Source organism: Podarcis muralis, chromosome 18 (assembly GCF_964188315.1).
Source record: "Podarcis muralis chromosome 18, rPodMur119.hap1.1, whole genome shotgun sequence".
In the NCBI taxonomy this organism is placed as follows: domain Eukaryota; kingdom Metazoa; phylum Chordata; class Lepidosauria; order Squamata; family Lacertidae; genus Podarcis; species Podarcis muralis.
Genome location: NC_135672.1, coordinates 13,807,574 through 13,832,612, shown reverse-complemented (window position 1 = coordinate 13,832,612; position 25,039 = coordinate 13,807,574). Strand labels below are relative to the sequence as shown.

At 50.4% G+C, this 25,039-nt stretch overlaps 1 protein-coding gene across 3 annotated transcripts in view; it reads left to right on the top strand.

The window, feature by feature from the left end:
* The first annotated feature begins 954 nt into the window (after nt 1-954).
* LOC114588399 (3',5'-cyclic-AMP phosphodiesterase 4C-like) overlaps nt 955-25,039 on the top strand; it is a 51,898-nt gene continuing 27,813 nt past the window's right edge. Inside the window, exons 1-3 of one of the 3 annotated variants that reach the window (XM_028713666.2) lie at nt 955-1,101; nt 2,173-2,255; nt 10,256-10,473. In XM_028713666.2, the coding sequence (XP_028569499.2) occupies nt 2,214-2,255; nt 10,256-10,473 (260 nt within the window). In that variant the 5' untranslated portion in view covers nt 955-1,101; nt 2,173-2,213. Of the gene's footprint in view, nt 1,102-2,172; nt 2,256-10,147; nt 10,474-12,754; nt 12,988-25,039 lie in introns of those variants that run through there. The other 2 variants (XM_028713665.2, XM_028713667.2) reach the window with 2 other exon arrangements.

Below are 25,039 nucleotides of genomic sequence, written 5' to 3'. Positions count from 1 at the left end.
TCTTTCTTTCTTTCTTTCTTTCTTTCTTTCTTTCCTTCTTTCCTATACCACCCTATACCTGAAGGTCTCGGGGTATTTCACATAAAATACCGAATAAAGAAAATCAAAACAAAAATAAGACAAACTGTGGAACTCCCGGCTGCAGGAGGCAGGGATGGCTTTGGGCAAATTCAGGGAGGGCTATCGATGGCTGCTAGCTGCACTTATTAGCATTATTATTGCTTATTAAATCAATGCTTCACCCTTCGCTTGAGCGTCACAGGGTGGCTTACAGTATTAAAACAACCGGCGGAGCCCCTCCGTCGCCTAGGAGCATGTGCAGAGTGCCGCGACGGAAAACCTGGCCTCTGAGAATTCAGAAGGAATAAGAAATAACATGTTGGATCCCTCGTGGGGTGTTAAACCCAGGGAAGGCTGCCCCCTCTGCCCGCCAAGACTTGGCAAATTTGTAACCGGAGTCACAAGGCTCCGGGTTAATTTCCCAACGCGCCCAATTAATCATTTATTTCTTTTATTTTAAAAAAAATGTGTCTTGAAATGCAATTGGCAGGGAGGGGGGTGAGGCCAGAGTCCTCGAGCAATGGGCTCCCTTTTTGCTGGGAAAGGCTTAGGGGGGCCAAGAGCAGTGGCTGGATGGCTCAGTGGGTAGAGCACGAGGCTCTTGATCTCTGGGTTGTGGGTCACAGCCTCACGTGGGGCAGAAAGAGGGGGTTGGACTAGATGCCCCTTGGAGGTCCCACCCAAATCTACAATCCTATCATAGTGTGATGTTGACGATGAGGATGGCAGTCGCACAAACCCCGGAGTCCTCCCCATTTTGGTTCTTCCAGTTGAACCAGTCATGCCCTTCCGCCGCTTCTCCTGCCAGGCTGGGACGCTTGCCAGGACTCCCTGGGGAGGAGTGGGGTGGGGGCAGGGGGTGGGGAAGGGTGCTCCAAGGTGCCTGCATGCCATGGGTGCTCCTCCCTCTGCTTGGATTATTTTGCTTCCTTTTCAATCCTCTCCACCGAGCGAAGGAGGGAGAGCCTTTGTGTTGAAGTTTCCTGCAAGGCGAGGGGTCCGAGTTCGAGAAGCAAAAGGAGCGAGAGAGGCCTCCAAACTGTAAGTCCAAGAAATGCCCAAATCTGTTAAGAGAGAGGGGGTGTTTTCGGCTCTGGGCACCAGATACGGAAAGCACACAAAAGGTGGCAAACAAGCTCTGTAACCAGCCTAAGAAGTTCAGGGTGGGGACACCCAGCAAGCAGTTTGGGGGCATCTTATCCCTCTGTACATATTAATGCTTTACTTTGTATTCATTCATGCTGGTGATAATGATAATTAAAGGTTCATTTGTCATCAGTTTAAAAAAAAGGTGCAAACATGATATACCGTCAGTCCTGGAAGTGTTCCAGGCTAAACCTCTAGCACAGTTATTATATGGGCTCAGATTTCGACAGGCTCACCTTGGATCTACGGAAGCTGTCCAATCAAATTTATATCCAGATGGGCAGGGTATAAATAATAAAATTATTATTATTATTAAGTTCTTAAGGCAAATTTTCTCTGTCCCGCCCTGGGTCCCAAACGCATCATTGTGCCTAGAGGTTAATCTTCCCCGGTAGAATTAGGGATCCGGTGTAGGTCATTTAACTCTTGGATTTGCCTAAACTCAAATCCCCCCCTGGTTTAATATCCCTAGTGCTGCAAGGTCACAAGAGCGCCTGGTCTAAAATTGCCCATCAAAAACTTCACTCTTGTGGTTTATCAGCATGACATCTGCTCACGTTGGGTTTTAGTAAAGCAAACAGTCTAATTTGCCAGCGCCTAAACGAGATCGAGCGTCAGAACAACTTGGCCACAATAAGGAAATTTTCATTTTGGACAAATAGTCGATAGAGGCATTATGATTGAAAACGAAGTTGGGCGGTCAGCGCTTTTAACCCAGCTCCGATTGAAAACTTAAGTTGTGAGCTTTCTGGACTTTGAAAGTCATCTAATCTTCCTTGCTGTACTATACTGTATTGTTTAATTAGTGTTTTTATGGAGCAGTCAAGTAATTTCGTTGTCCCCAAGAGGGGGCAATGACAATAAAGATATTATTATTATTATTATTATTATTATTATTATTATTATTATTATTCTGGATCGACCCTGAAGATAGATTTTTCTCATTTTCTTTCCCCCTCTTTGCAGGGACAGGAACAGGTGGTGGCCCGTTCCAAGGTTTGGCCACCATGCGTCGAAGCCGGACGACGGTGTCCTTTCTGAGTATGGAGGTCAGGAAAAATAATGCGCGGGGATCCCTGTTTAGGGAAGCTTTTAATGTTGAATAGGGTATTGTATTTTAGTGTTTTGTTGGAAGCCGCCCAGAGTGGCTGGGGAAACCCAGCCAGATGGGTGGGGTATAAATAAATAATAATAATAATAATAATTTTTTATTATTATTAGGTGTCTGTGGGTGCAGGTTGGTGAGCGCCCAGCCAGGAGGGCGACGGACAATATTTGGGTTGAGGTTGCGGTTAATATCAGGTTACCAGAGGCCAAGCTGAGAATATTGAGAAGCAAAGTGGATTGTAAGCCTGATCTGGTTTTTCTAGTGAGCCTGATCTTTATTGATCTGTTGCAACAGGGTCCTCACTCCCCACACACAGGAGGGAGGAGGAACCCAGAACAATGGGGTGCAAGCTCTTATTTAGACTCCTGAAATTGCCCACCCTGTAGCCAAGGGATGCCCAAACTTTTTCCAAAGAGGGCCAGATTTGATGAAGTGAACATGCGTGAGGGCCAAGCAAAGCTTTTTTTTAGGATTGAAGTTGTTGAGCTCTTTTTACAATTGTACCCCAAAGTTGTTGAGCTTTCTTTAGGATTTAACCCCAATGCTGTTATGCTGTTCAGCTTTTTTAGGATTGAAGTTGCTGAGCTTTTGGGGGGATTTTACCCCAGGACATAAATGTGGCAACGGGGGCCACATTTAATCAACCGGTGGGCCGGATTAGACTCCCGAAATGGACTTTGGAGGCGCCTGGTATAGACTTTTTAAATTGCCACCCTGCAATCTACAGAAGGGGCATCTACATCAGACTACATCAGGCATGTGGTTTAGGTAATTATGGCTGTGTCTGCCTGGTACGTTTATGAACATGTATTTTACACCTTAGACCTCATAATTCTCATAGCATTAGTTATGCTTCTCAAGTAATCCTTGAGCATCACCTGAGTCGCAGCGTCTCTTTGGCTTGGCGCTTGCTGGTCATTTCTGACAGGAAACTTTCCTCCTTTTAATCAAATAACTCTAGTATTTTATTAAAGTGGTTGTTCTGTGTCTCTGGGTACATTTCTCTGTGGGTTTTCACTTCGTATCATGGCGCTGCCACCAATGAATATGGGTGCAACAGCCCTTTACCCCCTGGCGCCATTGGGCTGTTCTCTCGCTTAAAAATGGAGCGCCCTCCTCACACAACACCACTTCTGTTCAACTTTATGTTTTTCTTTCTCTGCTTCAACTTTAGCCAAGTCCAGTCTTAGTCTCCTCATCTCTCCTTCAGGGGAAGGATTTTCCTCAGATGCAGCAGCTCTGCACTGGGTCACCCTGAGTCTCTGGCTTGGCGCTTGCTGGTCATTTTCTGACAGGAAATTTCCCTCCTTTTAATCAAAGAACTCCAGTACTTTATGAAACTGGTTCTTCTGTGTCTCTGGGTACGTTTCTGGGTGGGATTTCACTTCATATCACGGCGCTGCCACCAATTAATATGAATAATACCTTAGACCTTCTAATTCTCATTACATTAGTTATGTTTAATAGTCCTTGAGCATCACCTGAGTTGCAGCATCACTCGGCCGGCACAAAAAGAGTTTGTTCTCTTTCGTTTTTAGTGCAGGTTGCAGAACTTTCCCGCCTGGCATTTTCCCTCCCTTTCTCTGCTTTTTGCCTCAGCAAAATGGCAGCAGTTCTCAATTCAGATTCTGGAGTTTCCCGCCTTCCTCCCTTTCACAATGGCTGCCTGGCTGCCTAGACCGGCCGGTTTCTGGGAGTCTGTGGCCCAGAGAAGCAAAACCGCTTTTCCCGCCCCTGCTCAGTTCCAACATTTTATTTTCCTCAAGGATGTCCGAAAGAAAAAAGGAACATAGAGAGTGTTATTACTAAGACGGAGAAAACTCTTGCTCAGTTTCCAAAGGAGAGAGCAGCATTCGAAGAGACGGGTCAAGTTGCAAAGGCTTGGGAATATTGTGATGGCCCTTTTCCCCTTGGCGCCATTGGGTCCATTCTCTCGCTTCAAAATGGAGCGCCCTCCTCACACAACACAACTTCTCTTCAACTTGATGTTTTTCTTTCTCTGCTTCCACTTTAGCCAAGTCCAATCTTAGTCTCCTCATCTCTCCTTCAGGCTGAGGATTTTCCTCAGATGCAGCAGCTCTGCGCTGGGTCACCCTGAGTCTCTGGCTTGGCGCTTGATGGTCATTTTCTGACAGGAAATTTCCCTCCTTTTAATCAAATTAGTATTTTATTAAAGTGGTTCTTCTGTGTCTCTGGCTACATTTCTGGGTGGAATTTCATTTCGCATCATGGCGCTGCCCCCAATTAATATGCAACGGCCTCTCGCTTCCAAACAAGGCGCCCACTTCCACCAATTCCCTCAAACTCCCTCAGATTGTCTTGTAAGGGACTTGCGTGAGGTAAAACTTCACAATTAGGGGTCTCTGGCAGGATTTGTTCAAATGAAGAAGAACGGTTTCATTGAACAAGGAAGTCTAGGGTTAAAACTGAGGAGACTTCAGCCGACAATGTTATTTTACTTCATTGTTTTGCACTTCATCCTTTGGCTCTGAACATGGTGGTCCTTTCTGTCCCTTACTCCTGAGGGACTTCCAAGTCACAGAGCCCAGAGATCTCCGCTTTGGGAGGCTTCTCTTTCTAGAAGCATCTCTCCCACCGGACTGGAAGAAGACCCAAAGAGATGGTCTCTTTCCACCTTCCGCCTCAGCCTCCCACTTAATTCCTGGCCTAATTACTCTTATTATCAGAATTATAAGGTCTGAGATATAAAATACAGTGGTGCCTCGGGTTACGAACTTAATTTGTTCCATTCTTGACCTGAAACCGTTCTTAACCTGAAGCACTACTTTAGCTAATGGAGTCTCCCTCTGCCACTGTTTTCATCCTGAGGTAAAGTTCTTAACCTGAAGTACTATTTCTGGGTTTGCAGAGTCTGTAACCCGAAGTGTTTGTAACCCGAGGTGCCACTGTAAATGTGCCAGGCAAACACATACATAAATATATAAGCCGTGTGTCTGAAACAGTACAGGAAGAAAGTCCTGAAACCATTTTGTCTCTCCCAAATTGACCTCCAATGTTTCTTATTTGTATCTTAAATGTGCCCTGAAGGCAGGATTTGTGAGCAAAGAGACAATGGAGAGGTTTTGTCATTCCCTCCCTCCTTGGGCCAGTTGGGGAGAGTCAAAATGGATTCAGGACTGTCTTCCTGTACTTCCTGGAGTTTATATAGTGATGTATGTGTTTGTTTTGTAAATTTATGAACACCAAATTTATATATCGGAGACCTTAAATTCTTCTAACAAGGGGAAGGAATTGTGGCTCTGTTTTTAGTCCTGTTGGAAGATAAGCGGCTCAGTTGAATTGAGCAGCTGCGGCAGACGGAGGGGAAGGGTCTCCAGGCTTCAGAAACCCTGGCGCACATCTTTCCACCTTTGACTTGTCGTCTGAACCAGGAGAGGGGAGCCGAGGGGCTCAGACCCTCAGGGAGTTAGGGGTTTCCCTTGCATGGGAAGACCTCACTTCTTGGGGGGGAACCCAGAGATGGACCCTGGTGTCCGGGGTGGAGATGCTCCATCAGGGATACTGGGCCATTTACGGCTTTCAAGGTCAGCCCCAACCCTTTGAATTGTGCTCAGAAACGTCCTGGGAGCCAATGTAGGTCTTTCAGGACTGGTGTTATATGGTCTCCACTCCCAGTCCCCAGTCTGGCTGCCACATTCTGGATTAGTTGCAGTTTCGGGGTCACCTTCCAAGGTTGCCCCACGGAGAGCGCATGGCAGTAGCCCAGGCATGTTCAAAGTCTGTTTCGGGGGCTTGATCCAGCCTGCCGGTCAGTTTAATCTGGCCCCTGCAGCAGTTTATTTCCTGGGTAAAATCCTCAAAAAACCTGAACAGCTTCATTCAATCCTAAAAGAAGCTCGCCAACTTCAACCCTAAAAAGCTGAACAACTTTTGGGTAAAAATCCTTAAAAAAGGTCAACAACCCACGGCCCTTCACTTTATCAAATCTGGCCCACTGCAGTAGTCCAAGCGGCTCACAAACTCCTTTCCCTGTGAGTTGAGTGGGGCTGGGAGACTTCAGAGAAGTGTGCCTAGCCCAAGGTCACCCAGCAGCTGCATGGGGAGGAGCGGAGACGCGAACCCGGTTCACCAGATTACGAGTCTTAACCACTACACCACACTGGCTCTCTGGAGCCCATCTGGGAGAAGGGAAACTCTGACCCTAAACCTAAATCTTTGAGGGGAGAAGAAAAGGCTCTGCAAATCCTGAGCGGAGTCTTTTCCTCCTCCCGCCCTTGGTCAGGGCATGCAGGCCCTGGCTTGCCCTGCGGGTGCTGGGCAATGGGTGCCCCTTCTCTCTGGGTTCCTTGGCAACGGGTCACGCTTCTTGGCCTCTTTGTCAGTTGGCGGCGGAGGACCGGTGAAGAAAACAAGCTGGAATTCCCCCTCGCTCTGGGCTCTTCTTGGCCTCTTAGCGTGCCGGCTGCAGTGCCCACCAGGACTGGCAGGTCCTTGACTGGCACATGCTGCTCATGCGATGCCAAGCAGGCGACGATGCCCACCTCCGGGTCCAAATGTGCTTTTTTTTGGAATACACAATTCAAAGGGTTGGGGCTGATCTTTAAAGCCCTAAACGGCCTTGGTCAAGTAGACCTGAAGGAGCATCTCCACCCCCGGACACCGGGGTCCCTCTCCCAAGGGCCTTCTGGTGGTACCCTCAGTGCGAGAAGCAAGGTTACAGGGAAGCAGGCAGAGGGCCTTCTTGGTGGTGGCGCCCTCCCATCAGATGTCATGGAAATAAACAACTATCTGACTTTTAGAAGACATCTGAAGGCAGATTCCCTGTTTAGGGAAGTTTTTAATGTTTGAGGTTTTCTTCTGCTTTTAAATATTATGTTGGGAGCCGCCCAGAATGGCTGGGGAAACCCAGCCAGATGGGCGGGGTATAAAAAACAAATTATTATTATTATTATTATTATTATTATTATTATTATTAGGCAGGCTTTGCAAAGCTCTTTTTTTTTAAAGACACCCTGATTGATTCTTGTTCTCTCTGCTGGTTTTAAATGTTGTCCTGTTTGGGATTTGCCTTTACTTTTACTTTATACAGTATAACTGGTTTTTTCTAGCTGTGGTGCTTCACTGGCCTAGAGATGGTACAGGCCTTAAGCGATATATTGTATTAATTATAATAACAGCTTGACCGTGGGACGCACTCCCTCAAGGGGGTGGACGTTCTCCTTCACTGGAAGGTTTCTAGCAGAGGTCAGATGGCCACCTGACAGGGACTCTTCTGCATTGTGGGGGGGTTGGACTAGATGGCCCCTGGGGTTCCCTTCCAGCCCAATGGTTCTGCAAAACAGCCAAGCTGCTTGGGAAAGCAAGCTTGACAAGCGGGGAATAAACACCTAAAATAAAGACGCAGCGGTTAAACAAAATGTCTCCCGTTCCCCGGGCTGACGCTTGGCCCAAATCTCTTAATGTGTGCCTGGATTTGGGGGAGGAGGATTTGAACCCGCAACCCGCTTCCTCCAGCTCCCTTCCACCCTTCTTGGAGGCCAGGTCTGGCAGGTGCTCTCAGGCGGAAATGATTGGCAGCCCAGCCGTGAGAGAGAGAGTGGCCGTGCCTGCCCGTAAGTGGCAATTAACCCTCCTGCGGCGCTAATTGGCACCCCAGGGCAACCGCTTGTTGGCGAGGAATCAGAAAAGCAGGTGCTCCCTCTGTGCGTGTTTGTTCCTTAGCTGAGCCTTTTCCCAGGCGCAGAGGGGGAGTTTGGCTGATAAGCTCCCACAAGAAGAGGTCAGCTTCCGGTTTAAAGGAGCACTAAGAACCACAAGGACTAGGAGCTTGTTTTCTTTTGAAGGGGAACTCCAGAGCTTTGCATGTAGAAGCTCCCAGGGTTCGATCCCCAGTATCCCCAGTCCCCAAACCCTGGATGCTGCTGCCACACTGAGCTAGAGGGGCCAAATCATAGTTGGAAAGGGACCCTTTGGGTCATCTAGTCCAACCCTCTGCAACACGGGACTATGCAGCTGCCCCTAACGGGGACTGAACCTGCAACCTTGGCGTTCTCAGCATGCTCTAACCAACTGAGCTGGCCAGACTGACTGTTGGGCCCCTTCCTCCCTTCCTGTTTTATTTGGCATCATGAGGACTGACACCTTGCTTCGCCTTCAGAGGAAGAAGAAGATCTTACTGCTTTTGTTCCCCCTTCCTTTCCTTTTTTGTAAAATGGCTCACGTTGCTTTTTCTTTGGAGCGATGTCATATGGAAGCAATAATAAATATGGAGGCGAGGGGATGAATTTTTTAAGCCTTTGCTGGAGGCTAATGCTTGCAGTTAATGGATGCTGTCCATAGATGGAGCTAGGAGATGGATCGAACTCGGCGCCTCTTCAATCAACCCTCCCGCCCTCTCCCTCCCTCCCGCCCTCCCTAAGAGTCATCCTCGAAAAGTCTTTTCAGGGTGACAGTGATCCAGTAGTCATAAGGACATCCAAAGACCTCCTCCTCCTCCTCCTCCTCCTCCTCCTCCTCCTCCTCCTCCTCCTTCTTTCCCTCGTAGCCGAGTCAGATTGTCTTCCATAAACCCGGTTTTAACAGTGAGTCCATAAGTGACTGTGGAGGCCAATTCTGGATCTCCACATCCTTCCACATTGGGGACATTGGTTTCCAGGCGGGAGTTGATCATGGTGAGGGTTTGCCAAGTGTGCCTTCCTCTTAGCACGTTTCTCCCTCGCGTCCTGAGTTCAAGTGTCTTCAAAGCCCAGGACACCTTTGGTCAAGGCTGTTCTCCAACTGGAGCGCTCACAGGCCAGTGTTTCCCAATTGTCGGTGTTTATACTACATTTTTTAAAGATTTGCCTTGAGAGAGTCTTTAAACCTCTTTTGTTGACCACCAGCATTATGCTTTCCATTTTAAAGTTTGGAATAGAGGAGTTGCATTGGAAAACGATAGTCAGGCATCCGCACAACATGACCAGTCCAGCGAAGTTGATGTTGAAGAATCATCGCTTTGACACTGGGGATTTTTGCTTCTTCTAGTAAACTGGCATTATTTCGTCTGTCTTCCCAAGTGATATGTACAATTTTTCGCTCCCCCCCAGCCTGTCAGGCCCTTTACATATATTGCCACTCCCTTCCCATTTTCTTGTTTGATTTATTCCTTTTGAATAGTTTATACTCCTCCATTTCTACATTTCAGTCATGAGTCTCATCCCACTAGGCTTCAGTTACCCCTGTTAAGTCGTATTTATCATCCTGTATTAAGAGCTCCAATTCTTCTCGCTTGTTCCCCATACTCTGTGCATTAGTATAGAGACAACTGAAACCACAGAATCACAGGACTGTAGAGTTGGAAGGGACCTTGAGGGCCATCTAGTCCAGTCCCCTGCAGTGCAGGAATCCTGCCCCACAGCTGTTCCTGGCTGAGGTCAAGTATAATCTGGGGCAGGAAGAACCAGATCTGCAAATATAGGATGGGGGACACATGGCTTACTAGCAGGACATGTGAAAAGGATTTAGGGGTCTTGGTGGACCACAAGCTGAATATGTCAACTGAGTGATGCAGCAGCAAAAAAAGCGAATGTTATTCGGCAGCCCAGAAGTCATTCCCTCCAGCTGCTTCCTCCTTGTAGTTTCCTACCCCTTAGCAGGTTTCTGCAGCACTGCTGCAGCTTCCAACGATCGTATTTAATCCAGCCCTTTGTTGAGGACTAGAATCTTACTTTTTTTAGTTTAGTCCCTTATGCCTTTTATTCAGAGCGGTAGTGTGTCATTCCAACTTGGCTTCCTGTTTCGGATAGCAGGGCACACAAGCAACAGCATTCCCTTGTGGTCCGTCCCTTCATAGCTGGTGTTTACAGGTAGACTGCCTCTGAACCTGGGGGCTCTCTTTATTTTAGAAAGATGGGCAATGTGGCAGCCGGGCGAGGAAAGGGCGCCTCCCCAAATGGTCTGAGCACACTGCTGACCCCCCTCTCTTTTCTCCCCCCACCCCAGAGATCCCGAGAGCAGCTGGACTTGGGCCCTGGCGTCGGAGCTCTCCCAGGAAACGCAGTCAAGCGCCGTTTCTCAGGGACGCTGTTGCTTCCGCCCCTTGTCTCCCGGCATGTGGCAGGCGGTGACCTCAGCCGTGCCCCGGAGCCAGAACACAGCAGGGTTGTTTTCACCATCGAGGAGACCGCCCCGGCCAGCACCGAAGGCACCAGCCTTATGAGGTAAGAGGTAGAGTTTTTCTCTGATGGTGTTGAGAAGGAAAGACCCAGGGCATGGCGTGGACTGTCAAATCTGCACGGCTTTTGGTGGCCTCTGAGCCTGCACAGAGTGCCCTCCTCTGAGAAGTTAGGAGCTAAGAACTGCCTCTCGCCTCTCTCTTTTTGGATAGAGTCTCCATTTCGTGCCAAGATCAAACTTGCACAGCCAGCATCCTCTGGGGTGGAGAGGGGGGTGTGGCGGGGAGAGTCCCTCGAGGGCCAGATAGCAAGCCTTGGGGGGCCACATCTGGCCTCTCCCCCAGCCTGGGGCTCACAGGCCCTGCAGCTCTTAGATAGGAGAGGAAAGAAAAGATGAGGAGGATTGCCAATTTCCTTTCCCTGCTCAGGCTCCTGTGCATTTTTCACAGCTCTGTAGCAGCCATAAATCTAGGGGACCCCCCCCCCATTTGCCTTGGCGATAAAAGTGATTTGGACGGCAACATTTCTGCCTGCGAGTCCCCCTTCCCCGCATCATCCACCAGAGGCAGGAGGAAGAATTGGAGCAGTCAAACCACTTTATTGCTCGTCTCGGTAATAATTAAGCTGTTGCAGAAATTGACTGGCTGATTGATTGAATTTCCTTTGCTTTTCCACTGCAAGGCACAAAAGCGGCTTCTGTGGGGAGGAGGGGGGGTGGGCGGGCAATCGTTTCGGGCAGATTACATTTCAATTCTGGTTTAGAGACGTGCTTGCGTAGAAGGTTTCCTGCCTGGTTGCGAGTTCAATTTCTGGCAGCATCTCCGGGTAGGGCTTGGACACACACACACACCCCTGCCTGAAACTCTGGAGAGCTGCTGCTTCCCCTCAGTGTAGCCAGTGCTGAGCTAAGTCTGATTCTGTATGAAACAGCTCCCTATTAAAACCAGAACACTGAGGACTAGCATCTTGCTTTATCGTTAGGGGAAGGAACATAGCCAAGTTCCTGTATGGCTCAATCCTAGATGGCATCTTTATATGGGGCCGGGGAAAAGGACTCCTCTCACACACACCCTGGAGAGCTGCTGCCAGCCTGTGCAGGCATCATTTGGCTTGATGGGCCAAAGGCCTGGCTTAGCATCAAGGTGTTTTTACAGCGTCTCCCCACCTCCCCTTTACGCGCCATCCGTCAAAGGGAAGGAGTCGCTGGAGGGCGTTTCGATCGCTGCTTTTTCATTTCTGCCGGTTGCAAAAATAGTTTAGGGGTGTTTGTGTGCGTCTTAACATTTCTTTCTCCCCCAGTTTGGACGGGGACAGCTCCCAAAGGAATAAACCAGCCGCGCCTGCCTTTGCCTGGCATTTCTGGGTGGGGGTTTAAATGAGAAGGGGCTGGTGGCGCAGCGAAGGGTGACTCAGCTGGCAGCAGCAGGGGCTCCCCAAAAAAGGGAAACGGGTGAGCGGCAAGGCTGGCAGAGGGGGCACCATGGAATTGCAGAGCTGGAAGTAGTCCAAATCCCTGAGTCCCCCAGGGGACACTCTAACCACTACACAACACAGTCTCGCTAGCCCCTCTATGACACCCTGCTAACACCATCACAACCTGCTCCCTGCAGTGGGAGGAGAGGCACCCCAGAAGTAGCTGGCGCTCTTCCTTGCACCCGCCCAACACCTTTGGCAACCCACACGCGAAAAGCACGCAGGACTCCTGGGTTCTGTTTAAGGCCAGGTAACCCACTTAGGGGGCTCAGAGCACGGGGGCCGCCCTAAGGTTGCGTCTGAGGGGCACTCCGGATTCCTCGGGGCTGCGGCATGTTATTCCTGCATGGCGGGGGTTGGTCTAGATTAGTGTTTCCCAACCTTGTGCCTCCAGCTGTTTTTGGCCTACAATTCCCATCATCCCTTGCCACTGGTCTTGCTAGTCAGGGATGATGGGAGTTGTAGGCCAAAAACATCTGGAGGCACAAGGTTGGGAAACACTCCTTCAGGGTCTCTTCCAGCTCTACGATTCTATGTTCCCGCATAAAAGAAGAGCCTGCTGGGAACCAAGCATGTGCAGAGCGCGCCGCCCCCGGCCTGAGCCCCCCGTCTCCTTTCCCGGACAGAGAGGGCGCCCCTGGTCTGCCCACTGGGTGAGCCGCTTTTGGGGGGGGCGGGGAGGGGAGGTCTGTCAGCAGCGCGGCTCCCTCCTCCCTCCCTCCCTCCCTCGCCCGGCTAAGGAGCTCCACATCAATCTGGCCCGGAGCGGCTCTATATAAGGGAGAGCGCGGGCCGGCGAGGCGGCGTCGGCGCCTGGAAGAAGCCGGGCTGCCCGGAGAAAGTTTGCCGCCGCCTTCAGCACCTCGCCATGGCGGACAGCAGCACCTCCCGGCGCGCCCTGGAGCTGAGCCGCCAAGGCGCCGGGCTGGCCAAGCCGCCCAAGCACCTGTGGCGCCAGCCGCGCACCCACATCCGCATCAAGCAGCGCTTCCACTCCGACACCGAGCGGGACCGCCAGGCCCGCGCCTCCCTCCGCCCGGCCCTCCAGAACCCCAGGATGTCCTGGCCCTCCTCGCTCCACCGCCGGTAAGGAGCCTCCCCTCCCGGGCGCGCCTTCAGGGCTGCCCAGGGCGCACGAGATCCGTCTCTTCCGAGACAAGAACCGAAGTCTAGAGTTGGAAGGGACCCCCAGAGGCATCTAGTCCAGCCCCCTCCAGCGGGACTGCTGAGCAAGCACACCTGGGGAAGGGGGTGTTAGCGGGGTTGGGGGGGGGAGATGGGTGTTATGCTGGAGGAAGGCGCAGGAGCCGCGTGCGTAACCATCCCTTTTCTCTCCCGCCCTGCGGAGACCTCGGTATCCTCTGAGGCTCCAAAGATACGCCCTCGGGGTGGATCGCGGAGAGGGGGCGTGGGGGGGTCTGGGGGGGCGAGAGAGGACTTCTCCTTTGCGGGAAGCACCTTGTGGAGAGGCAGGGCGCAGCAACGGGCAAGCAGAGCGCATCCTGAATTTGGAGAGGTTTCGGCGAAGGAGCTTCTTGCGCCCGGAGGCTCTCGGGATGACGGCTCTTCGGGGTGGCTGGGCGACCTGCGAGGGGCGGGGGAGAGAAACGTGGCTGCTTCTTTTGTAGGGGGGGGGTCCGTCTCCTTCACCCAAGGCGAGGCGTGGGGGGCCCCTCTAAGAACCTGTGTGCGCGCTGGCGCTCCACGGACGCCTCTCCTCTCCTCTCCTCTCTGAAGCTGCCCTTTGCGCTGAGTAGGGAATGGGGGGGGGGTGCCTACATTTGGTGTGTTTCTTTGGGGGTGGGGATCTCGCACTATAGGAGAAGCTTCGGAGCTGCGCGCATCCCGCATGGGAGAGGGTCCCTGCGCGCCCGCCCTGGATTGAGGATTGGGGAGAACACAAAAACATGAATCAATGAAGAGTTGAGGGATAAAACGCGCTGCGTTTCTTTTGCGGGTGGTGGTTCTTTGGTTGGCGCCCCTCTGCGCTGGTCCAGTGAGGGGAGGTAGGGGCTGGCCTGGAGATTGGAGGGCTCCCTAATTTTGGAGAGACCGGGAGGTGCGGGGCGTGGTCAGCAGAGCTTCTAGCGGGTGTCTGAGAAGGGTCTTCGTGGTGGGTGCGGCGGTCCGGGCGTGGACCAGGGGGGCGCCTGGCCAGGGGTGGTCTCTGTCGCCGGGCAAACCCCTCTCCATGGATACCCAAATGGGCATTTTCGGTCCCTAAAGGAAGTTCGCTGGTCCTCGTTTCATCCTCCCCCCTCTAAGCAGGCCGGGGGGGGGGGAGATCTCCGTGGCAACGCACCTGAAGAGCCACGGAGCTGTTGCCCTCAAAACGATGCAATCTTCTAGTCCTCGTGATTCTGGCTTCAGCAGCCAGCCGCTTTATACCCAGCCAGACCATTGGTCCGGCTGGTAGCTCTCATCCCTGTCTGGAGATTCAGCCTGGGAATCTTGCGGGTGGTGCAAAACAGGCGTTTCATTGCTGAGCTATAGCAAGATCCTAGTCCTCATGGTGCAGAATAGTTCCACTCTCCATGGGACAGCCACTGCCTCTCAGCCTAACCTACCTTGCGGGGGGTTGGGGTTGTGGGGATTAAATGAGGAGTGGGAGATGTATAGTTGTATTGCTGGATAAGTGTTTAATGGTTCTTGTATTTGTAGAAAAACCAAAAAAAAATGTTGTTGTTTTTTAAAATGAGGCATGGGAGGAAAACCATGAGCTCCTTGGAGGAAACGGTGGGGTAGAAACACAGCAATATAAGACAAATTCGTGGTCCTGCACCTCTTTGCCCCTGACCAGCGACTGCGTTGGGGTCACTTAAGAGTTAGGAGCATCGGAAGAGCAGATCATCTGTTCATCTAGCTTAGTGTTGTCTACTCTGACCGGCAGCAGACAGGGAGTCTTTTCCTGGTCCTGCCTGGAGACACCAAGGATTGAACCCTGGGACCTTTTGCGTGCAAATGAAGTGCTCTACCCACTGAGCGTGCTTCTGCCCACACCTCCCTGTGACTTGGCCGCCTCCATGCCCCGAAGGGAGGGCCAGGGAAGTTCGAGATGAGTTGCCCTCCTTTTATTCTCTTTCCGCTCATTTCCTCCAGGTCCTCCAGGTGCAATTTGCCAGCCTGGATGTTCCAATCCGACCGGGAGAGAGAAAGTAAAAGAGAATAATGAGGTTGGTTTCTGCAGCGGCTTTTGTGCGGAAGAGAACAAAGCCAGCCTCTCTCTCTCCCTCGTCTTCTTTTGCCAGATGGAATTGTCTGTGCAGGGACGGGGAAATAGAAGAAGCAGGAGATGGTTCAGAAATGCCTGCATTTATATGACTCAGAATAAGGCAGCTTCTCATATCTCCGTTTCAACCAGAGCCTTCATTCAGGAGCCTTAGAAAAAAGAAGCCTCCAGAGGCAGGGGCAGTCTACCTGCTTTGTGCTCTCTCTCTCTTTTTTTTGCATAGAGTTAAGGGAACATTGCAGCCGCCTGGGCTGCTATGGCAGCAAGTCACTGTCCTCTTAAAGTGGGGCAGAAAGCGTTTCCCCTTTGGGGGGGGGTGATGGGTGCAGACTTCTGGGTTTCACGAGCGAAGGCCTCATGCAGAGGTTCTGTCAGGAACTGGTCTGTTTGCCCATCAATCTGCCCCGCCGCTATTTTTTCACCCCCGCATTGCCACGTTCCTCCTCCTGTTCGCCGCCATCTGTGCCGCTGGCGACATTTGCCTGCCAAGAACCTGGTCCTCAAGGCGCTTCTGTTGAACCCTGACTTGCAGCTGCTCCTAGCTGGGTCCCGAGTGCTTCCTCGCTGCGTACCCAGAAGGCCAAGTCCCCTCACCCCACACAACGTCTCCTTTCCCTGCCCCTCAATTTTTTAAATTAATTTTCACAAAATTATAAATGAACAAAACACACAAACAATCAAACATAAATCATAACCTTATTAAAATTACACTTATTAACATTGTTAAGTGACTTCCTCGCTTCCCCTTGGTTGAATTTCCATGCATATCCTTATAACAGCTTTCCAAATCCCAACGTCTTCTTTTGGCGCCGGCGACGCCACAGATGGCAGCACATTCCGCGTTTTATTTTTGGGAATAAAACCTTCAGCCCTGGATTGAGAGGCCTAGCGTGTGGCGTTCCTTTTCCAAGTGTCATTTTGGAAAGAGTTTGCCCTGTGGCACTCAGGAAAGGGCAGAGACTAGCATGCTGGTTGAATCCTTTCTTTCTTTCATCTGAAACCTCTCTTTTGGCCTCTGTCTTTTTTTCCTGTGTGGATTAAAGCTGAGCTCAATGGAGCCTCCCCTGGGCAGGGCTGTTAACCACTGAAGATCAGATGTCAGGGACACACAGACACACACAAAGGGAATCAGATGGCCTTGATCCAGCACGCCTCTGCTCGTGTCTTCTGGGGAAACTGGGTTTAACCACTGGGCACTCCCACCAACAGCACTCTCTTGCCAAAGAGGGTGCCCGTTGTGCCTCTGTGCAACCCAGCGACCTCTTTCTGCTGAGAGCGGCTGTGGAGCAAGCCACCCACTAGAGAGGATGCTGTCTGGTGCCAGCACCATCAGAGCAGGTGGTACCCGTGGAACAAGAACTCCCGGGGAAAGACAGAGGGGCGGCATGCTCAACGAGATTCTGCGATGCCCTGAAAGTCCTGGGACTCTCTTTGCCCTAAAGCACAACGTCCCCAAAAGGCTGGCTGACGGATCCATGCTTTGCCAAACTGCAGAGTACAGAGCAGATGGTCTCTATGGCAGTCTCAGTCCCTTCCCAAACCGAAGCCTGTCTATTTTTAATACCAAAGTCTGAGATGATTGATGGGGAGGAGAAGAGCGAGAGGTTTGTGTGTTTGTGTTTGTGTGTGTGTCACATGTACACTCGCACACCATCGCAGCAGAGCAATTTTTGTCTCGGAACAGAGTGCCACCTGCCATCTGAAACCCCAACGAAGACAAACCTTGCAACTAGCTTAGCGCTGAATATATTTGCAGAGGGGAAATGAAGGCTCATTTTGAAAAGAGGTGAACGGGGCAGGTTCTTGAGGCGGTGAGAATGGCAGTGGCAAACAATGGCAAACAGACTTCAACGAAGAGCTTTGTGCTATTATAGATTTGGGGGGCCCCTAAACCCTAGAAATTAATAAATTGCATAGGATCTGGATAATTTGGGATGTGAAGGGAGAAATTTTGCTTCAGAGCAATTTTGCTTGGCCCTAGGGACACGGGTGGCACTGTGCGTTAAACCACAGAGCCTAGGATTTGCCAATCAGAAGGTTGGCGGTTTGAATCCCTGTGACGGGGTGAGCTCCCGTTGTTCGGTCCCTGCTCCTGCCAACCTAGCAGTTCAAAAGCACGTCAAAGTGCAAGCAGATAAATAGCTACTACTCCGGCGGGAAGGTAAATGGCGGGAAGGTAAATGGCTTAGTCATGCTGGCCACATGACCCGGAAGCTGTACGCCAGCTCTCTCGGCCAATAAAGCGAGATGAGCACCGCAACCCCAGAGTTGGTCACGACTGGACCTAATGGTCAGGGGTCCCTTTACCTTTACCTAGGCAAAACCACCTGGCCAAACCAGGGCCATTTAAGAAACAATATGGGGCCATCGAGGGCCACTGGCAATGCAAGAGAATTTCTTCCCCCTTGCCGAGAGGTGTGGACAGAGACGGGGGGTTGTGGGAATGTTGTGGGTAGCAGGAGAGGATATATTGATTAAATATTATCCTTCCTCACTCACGCTTGTGAGCTGGTAGCAGAGTACATTCCCCAGGATATTGCAGGAATCTAGTTGATAGAGTCGTTTGAATCTCTTGAGTTAATCAAGTCAGTCTGGCTTGTCCCCATTGGATTGTTCCTGGTAAATTCCCCTTCAATCCCTTTTAAAAAGAATAAAGACACAAGAGTCTTCTCTTAGAAGTAACAAGAAGTTTACTTACATTCAGTTCGCAGTATGATCCTGAAGGCAGGCTCTCTAGCTTGTAGTTACAGACTAGAGAGTGGGTTTATCCCATGTGGGGATTGAGCCCATGTGCTGCTGGCTGAGAGCCAGCGGACAGCAGAAGACATCAAGATGGAATAAACTGAAGAAGAAGGGGAAAGATGGCTGCGTGACCGGCCCTTTGATGGGGTCTGCTAGGGTCACGCTTCAAGTTGGAGTCTTGAATTGATGGAGCAATAAAAACCCTTTCTACTTGCATTTATATCTTTATCTATATCTGCAAAGCTTGTGAGCTTTATGTATACAGCAACGCCTTGACCTGTATTACTGAAGCCTTATCTTCTGCAGCAGTTTTGAACCTTCAGTTGCCTCTGTGGGCAATGTCTGTTTTGTGGGTATCTCAGCACCATAAATGAACTCTGTGCCGCATAAAGAAGTCTTTTCTTTTATCTGTCTTGAATCAACACTCCGCTCCTTCAGAAGTCCCTAAGTTCCAGTGTTCGGAGAGAGGGAGAGAAAACTTCTCTCTATCCTCTTTATCCATCATCATTTTTTTTATGTCATGTCTGCTGTTCTCACCTGGGGGAATTAAAAAAAGAAAGGCACACTGTCAACAGGACCAATAACACTCTGAAAGTCTGAACATGATTGCTTTCGATTCCGAGTTTTGAGGCTGTTAATAAAGAATGAATTTTTAAAAAAACAACATGACTTTGCTGAATTGGTGGCTTCCGGCAAGGATTTGTGAGTCGTCCTTGTTTTGATGGCACCTAGTTCCTCTGTGGTCAGTTTGCCCTGCCTCAGAGAGAGAGAGAGAGAGAGAGGGAAGGCATTTGAGCACCTTTGGGGGAGAGAGAGTGGGTGAGTAGGTGACAGGCTGGGGGCGGGGAGCGAAAAATTGTACACATCACTTGGGAAGACAGGCGAACTAATGCCAGTTCACTAGAAGAAGCAAAGATTCCCAGTGTCAAAGCGATGATTCTTCAACATCAATTTTGTTGGACTAGTCATGTTGTGCGGATGCCTGATGATTGTCTTCCAAAGCTACTCCTCTATTCCGAACTTAAAAATGGAAAGCGTAATGCTGGTGGTCAACAAAAAAGGTTTAAAGACTCTCTCAAGGCAAATTTTTAAAAATGTAGTATACACACTGACGACTGGGAAACACTGGCCTGCGAGGGCTCCAGTTGGAGAACAGCCTTTCCCAAAGGTGTCCTGGGCTTTGAAGACACTCGAACTCAGGACGCGAGGGAAAAGCATGCTAAGAGGAAGGCACGCTTGGCAAACCCTCACCTGGATCGACTCCTGCCTGGAAAACAATGTCCCCACTGTGGACGTGTGGATCCAGAATTGGCCTCCACAGTCACTTACGGACTCATTGTTAAGACCATGTTTATGGAAGAGCTGTCTGGAAAGCCAGGGGTCAGATCCAGAGGCATCTCCCCAGCCCCAGACATCTAGGGATCCTCCTCCAGCAGAGACAATCCTAGCTATCGGAAATCCAGAGCCTCAGGTGCCATCAAATTCTTCCATCAGCGTCTAGTGATTAAGCCTAGGCTTTCTCAAAGCTGGACCGAGGTTTCCGCATCTCCCCTTGTGAGATGCTCCTTGCTGACCTGCCTGCGAACTCTCCGCCAGACAGAAAAAACCCATTTCCTCCTTCTCCTCTGCTTCTCAAATCCCCAGACCACAAATCAGGGGGAATGGCTGGGCTGCCAGGCAGTGAACCTCTGCTCTTTTGTTCCTTGAGTCCAGTGCTGCTGCAGGATTCGGGAACTGTAGAGGTGCTGTAGAGTGGGAAGGGGTCCCCCAAGAGTCATCTAGTCTGCCCCGCCGCAATGCCGGGATGACAGCGAAAGAATCATAATCACCAAGCTGCTCCTCTGAGCCCCAGCCAGCGTTATTGGAAGCTGTTCTCCGATGAGGGCTTCAGGCGTGCGCCATCCTTTTTCTGTTTTTTATAACAATTTATTGATTTCCCAAAGATAACAAAAAACAACAATAACAATACAAAAACAAAACAAAACAAAACAAAACAACTTGACTTCCCTCTAGTCCCTTCCTTGGTTCCCTTATTTATCAACATACCACCTGTCCATTGTTCAGCTTGACACCTATTTAAATTACTTATTATCCATTCATTGCAAAATTGCAAGTGATTTTTAAAACCCTGCTAATGTATTAACCTGTGTACACTGCTTCTGTATATATGCAATAAATGTCTCTTCGTTGTCACCTGTTCCTCTTGTCAATTTTGCCATTTCAGCATATTCCATTAATTTAACTTGCCCATCTTCTTTAGTTGGGACCCCTTCTTCTTTCCACAGACGTGCACCGTCCTTGAATGGCTTGGCAGGAGACTAGCCCTCATTGAGGTTGCTTTGGGGTCCCGGCAGATGGCTTGGGAAGCAAGTGGCGGATGCAGCCACCCGCCTCTCAGAATCTCCCCCCGGTTGTGGGAGAGTTTCCACCTCTTTGCGCCTGGCAGTTTTCCGTCTAGAAAAAGGTTTGGGGCCTGGCGGGAGGGGCAGCGGCAAATCGAGGCTGTAAGGCTGTCAGGGAGAGACTGGGAGCTTCTGTATAATTGAAGGCTGTTCCCCCCACCCACCCACTCTTTTCCACGGAAGTCGAAGCCTGGTATCCAGGGGCCTCAGGTGCAGAATTTAATTCCGAAGCCCTTCATCACCGAGAAGCCTGGAAGGCGTCGGAGGGGAATGAGAACGCTCTTTGAGAACTGGCCTTGGAGCAAAATCGATAAATATATACATATTCCTTTCTCTTTTCCCCTCCCTCTGCCTACAAAGCGACTTTCCCCTATATTGTCAACCCATGACTCACTCGCTAGTTATTCCGCTGTGGATTTTTAGTTTCTTTCGAAGCGGGTGCGTGTGTTTTTCGAAAAGATATACGCAGACCAAGCTTTACGATGATTCAGCTCTAGATATAGCTTAGCCGGGGGAACTCTTGCTGGGTCAAGACCATGGGCAGGCAAACTATGGCTCAGGGGCCGGATATTAGGCCCAGATATTCCTAAAAATGCAGAGAAATATTCTTGTATGCTACGGTAGCAGCAAGGATTCTAATCGCTAAGAATTGGAAAGGAGAGAAAACACCGACAAAGCTGGAGTGGCAAACTAAACGGTTGGAGTATGCCGAGTTGGCTAAATTAACACTAAAATTGAGGGGTCGCTCTGACCAGACATTTATTAGGAAATGGGATCTGTATAAAAAAATAATCTAATGGATTATTGTAATAACATGACATCTGTGGCAGCCTTTGAATGACTTCTGCAGTATGATGGATCAGTATGAGAAATATAATATTGATGAAAATTAACAGAAGGAAACAGAAACAAACACTGCGCTAGATAGATTAAGTGGTAGACGCATTGTGGGGTGACAGGAAGGCATTAGGAATCCAAGAGGAACATATTGTAATGTAATAAGTTTTATTTATTATTTTATTTCCTTTATAGATAATACTTCTGTATGTTTCTTCATTTTAATTTCAATAAAGCGTTTAAAATTGAAAAGAAAAGAAAAAAGGGAGCAGCACATTTCCAAACCGGGTCTTTCCCCTGGGAGGTTTTGGCCTGCAAAGCGTGGGCCGCGGGGGTCTCTCTGTTCCTCGGAGTTTTCCGCTAGCTCCCTCTGAATCAGTGCCTGGTCACTAAATGCCGGCATGGGTGAGGAGAGCACCATTTGAGTCATGCCAGGCGCTTCTCTGGGTGATTCATGACAAACTAATGTGCTGCCAGCCCAGCCGAGTCGTGCCTGAGTGGCGCCCCAGGGCCCTGCGAGGCAGCTGCTTCCACAGCCCGAGGGGCTTCGCTGCTGACCCCCCTGGCCGCCATAAAGAGATCCACCCAGTGTGTCCCAACACGAAAATCTTATTTTTACCCTTTCCCCAACCTCCGACGTCAAATGCACAACAACCCACTGCTTTGTTGCAGTTGTCTGTTTCAGGAGACAATGGAGCGTGCTTCCGCGGGTCAAACTGCTGCAATAGGCAGCGCTGAGGTGACCAGCCTGGGCTGTGTGCAGGAAAGTCCTGGGCTGTCAGATGGGGGGAAAACCCCTGTCTTGGTCTGGCTGATGGGGTCCGAAAGAAAGCAGAGCAAGACGCTGGGCATTAGGAGTTGCCGGAAGGAGGCAGACAAGGGACTCCATTCTGGATTGGCGCAGGGTTCACTCCTGAGCCTTTTCTTCTCCCAAAATATCCCGCAAGGCAGCAGAGGTTTACGGTCAGTTTCCTTTCGCCCCTCTGGGCTCCCTTCCCAGCTGGATCTCTGCCTCTTGGCCTCCTTCCTCTCCTGCCTCCAATTCTGGACTGCTCTCTGCCACTGGCTCGCCCCGCTCACAAAGCCCTGTTCCCTCTTCTTCCCAGTCTTCTCCTGCTTCTCCCTCATCGTTGCCCCATCCCCATCCCCTGATCTCTGAACCTTCTTCCCTTTGGGGTTCCCTAGCCGGTTCCCCCCACCATCCCTCTGCCTCCAACCAGCCCATGACATTGAGTCTGTAACCTAAGAGAACCACTGCCAGTCAGTGCAGACAACGCTAAGCTAGGTGTCCCCAATGGTCTGATTCAGTCTAAGGAGACTTCCCAGGAATGCAACCTGGCTATGCAGTCTCATCAAGGCTGTGCAAGTGTGCAGAAGAGATACCTGCCCTGTCGATTTTTTTCTTGATGGGTCGATGCAAAGCCTCCACCTCCCAGGGCAGTCTACCTTTCTAAGTGCCAGAAACATTGGTCCTGTGGAGAAGCAGGAAGCGAGAGCTGGTGTTGCGTGTCTGTGCGGATAGGTGAGGGAGGGGGACCGCTTGGCTTTTAATCCTCCCTGCTTGGGAACAAACCGGTGGCAATACTTTCTTTTTATTTTTAGAGAAGAATCAGCGGGCCCTGTAATTGGTGGCCATTAGGGGTGGCTGCTGACAGGCAAAGGGAGAGGATGATCTCAGGAATGGCCATGACAGAGGCTGGAAAGGATAATGGCGCAGGACTGCTTTTAGGGGCGTGAGACGTTTGTGCGTGAGTCACCCTTCACGACCTGTTTGCCTCTACTCTGCAAGTGCCACCATTAAAACATCTTCCTTGCGCCGAGCTGAATCCTGAGCAATGCGCTTTGGAGTCTTAGCGACTGTCATGCAGGCAGGAGCAGCATTTGGAGATCTCCTGGATTCCCCCCCCCCCCCAATCCCAGAGCTACACTGCCTCAGGCTGCCCCCACTTTCTGCTCTGTAGGCAGCAGCCTCCTTCCAAATGTACTGGGCATTTTGCTGCAACAGGGGCAGCCCTCCCAGTGAGCGAGGCCCCGGGCATCTCCCCCCCCCCCCCCCGGAAGCCTTCCCATTGCATTGCAAACGGATTGGACTAGATGAGCCTTGGGGTCCCCAGCAGAAGGGTCCTTGAAGTTCTTAGCAAACCCATCCTGGGCCCCTTCCGAACTCGCATCCCTGTGTTATAAGAAAAAACACTGCTCCTTTTTGGTACCCAAGAGCCTGTATAGAGTCCTTATGTAGGTTCTCTATCAGTAGGAGAAAATAACAGAGGCCAAGCTGAGAATATTGAGAAGCCCAGCAGCTCATAAGCCTGATCTTTATTGAACTGTTGCAACAGGGTCCTCACTCCCCACACGCAGGAGGGAGGAGGAACCCAGAACAATGGGGTGCAGGCTCTTATATAGACATTTTAAATTCCCTGCCCTGGAGCTCAAGACCACCCCCCACAAACATCATACTTACATCACAGAAAAGGTGGTCCACAACAGAAATTTGAATGTTGTTTTTCCTGTCTGCCAGGTTATCTGATAACGCCTTATCAGATTGCCCTTTCTGGGTAGCTGCCCAGAGTGGCTGGGTAAACCCAGCCAGATGGGCGGGGTACAAATAATAATAATAATAATAATAATAATAATAATAATAATATTTCCTTGGAGATGGTAAATACTTAGTTCCTGAATCTCTTACGCATATTGAGAGTGTGCTCAGCTGAACAGATACTTGCCAGACTGTATTTACAGCAGTGGCGTAGCGTGGGTTGTCAGCACCCGGGGCAAGGCAAGTAATTTGCGCCCCCTAACCCGTGGATTTGTGCCCCCTAACCTGTGGATTTGCCCTAACCCCAGATGTTGCGCCCAGTGCGGCCGGCCCCCCCTGCACCCCCCACGCTACGCCACTGATTTACAGGGAGGTGTAAGCCCCTACAGTCCAAAGACAATTGGAAAGCTTTTCCCATTTCCTTCCTCCTTGCAGAGAAATATTTGAGGTCAATTTGGGAGGGTCCAAATGGCTTCAGGATTGCTCTCCTGTACTATTTCAGACACGTGGTTGATATACTTATGTATGTGTTTGCCTTGTACATTTATGAACATTTATTTTATATATATATAAGACCTTAGAATTCCTATAACCCTGCTTCTCAGAAACCCCTCAAGCCCACAATCTTGTTTTGTTGTTTGGTTCTTAACTTGCAAAGGGCGGCGAGGGGGAGAGAGGAAGGCTCCCAGTTTGTGAGCTGGAAAGGAGCAAAATTACCTTTAAAAGCATGGAAATGGAGCGAGCAGCAGTCTGGTCGAAGGCTGCTGTTGTGCTTTATTAGCCCAGACCTGTTTATTGCCCTGTAATAATGATGGTGCGGGAGATATGGATCTGGCTGCTTGCCTTCCGATCGAATTTTAGCAGAGGGGGAACTCAGGCTTAGGAAATGGCCTTTTCCGGAGAAGGAGGCTGCCCCCCCCCCCCCGCCTCTTCTTCCAGCTTGAGGAGTTTTCGATTTAGAGTCTCCTGGGGCTACCAATCAGCTCTCCATTATTTGTCCCAGGGGGGAATTCAAAGGTCAACTGCTCTTTCAGCCCCCTGAGCCTGCAAGGACCAGAATGGGCAGCCTGCCAAAATGCGGGCTGCCAATTTGGATGGTGGAAGGCAGCCTGGATGGAGCCTGGCGCCGACAACGCCGAGGTTGCAGGTTTGACCCCCCATAAGGGACAGCCTGCATTGCAGGGGGTTGGGCTGGATGACCCCTGGGGGTCCCTTGCAGCTCTACAATTCAGTGGTCCCTTGGTTCTCAAACGCCTTGGTACTCAAACAACTTGGAACCCAAACCCGGAAGTAAGCGCTCCAGTTTGTGAACTTTTTCCGGAAGCCGAACGTGCTCCGTTTTGAGTGTTACGCAGAGGTCTGTCCGTTTTTGCTATTTTGCATTTTGTTTTT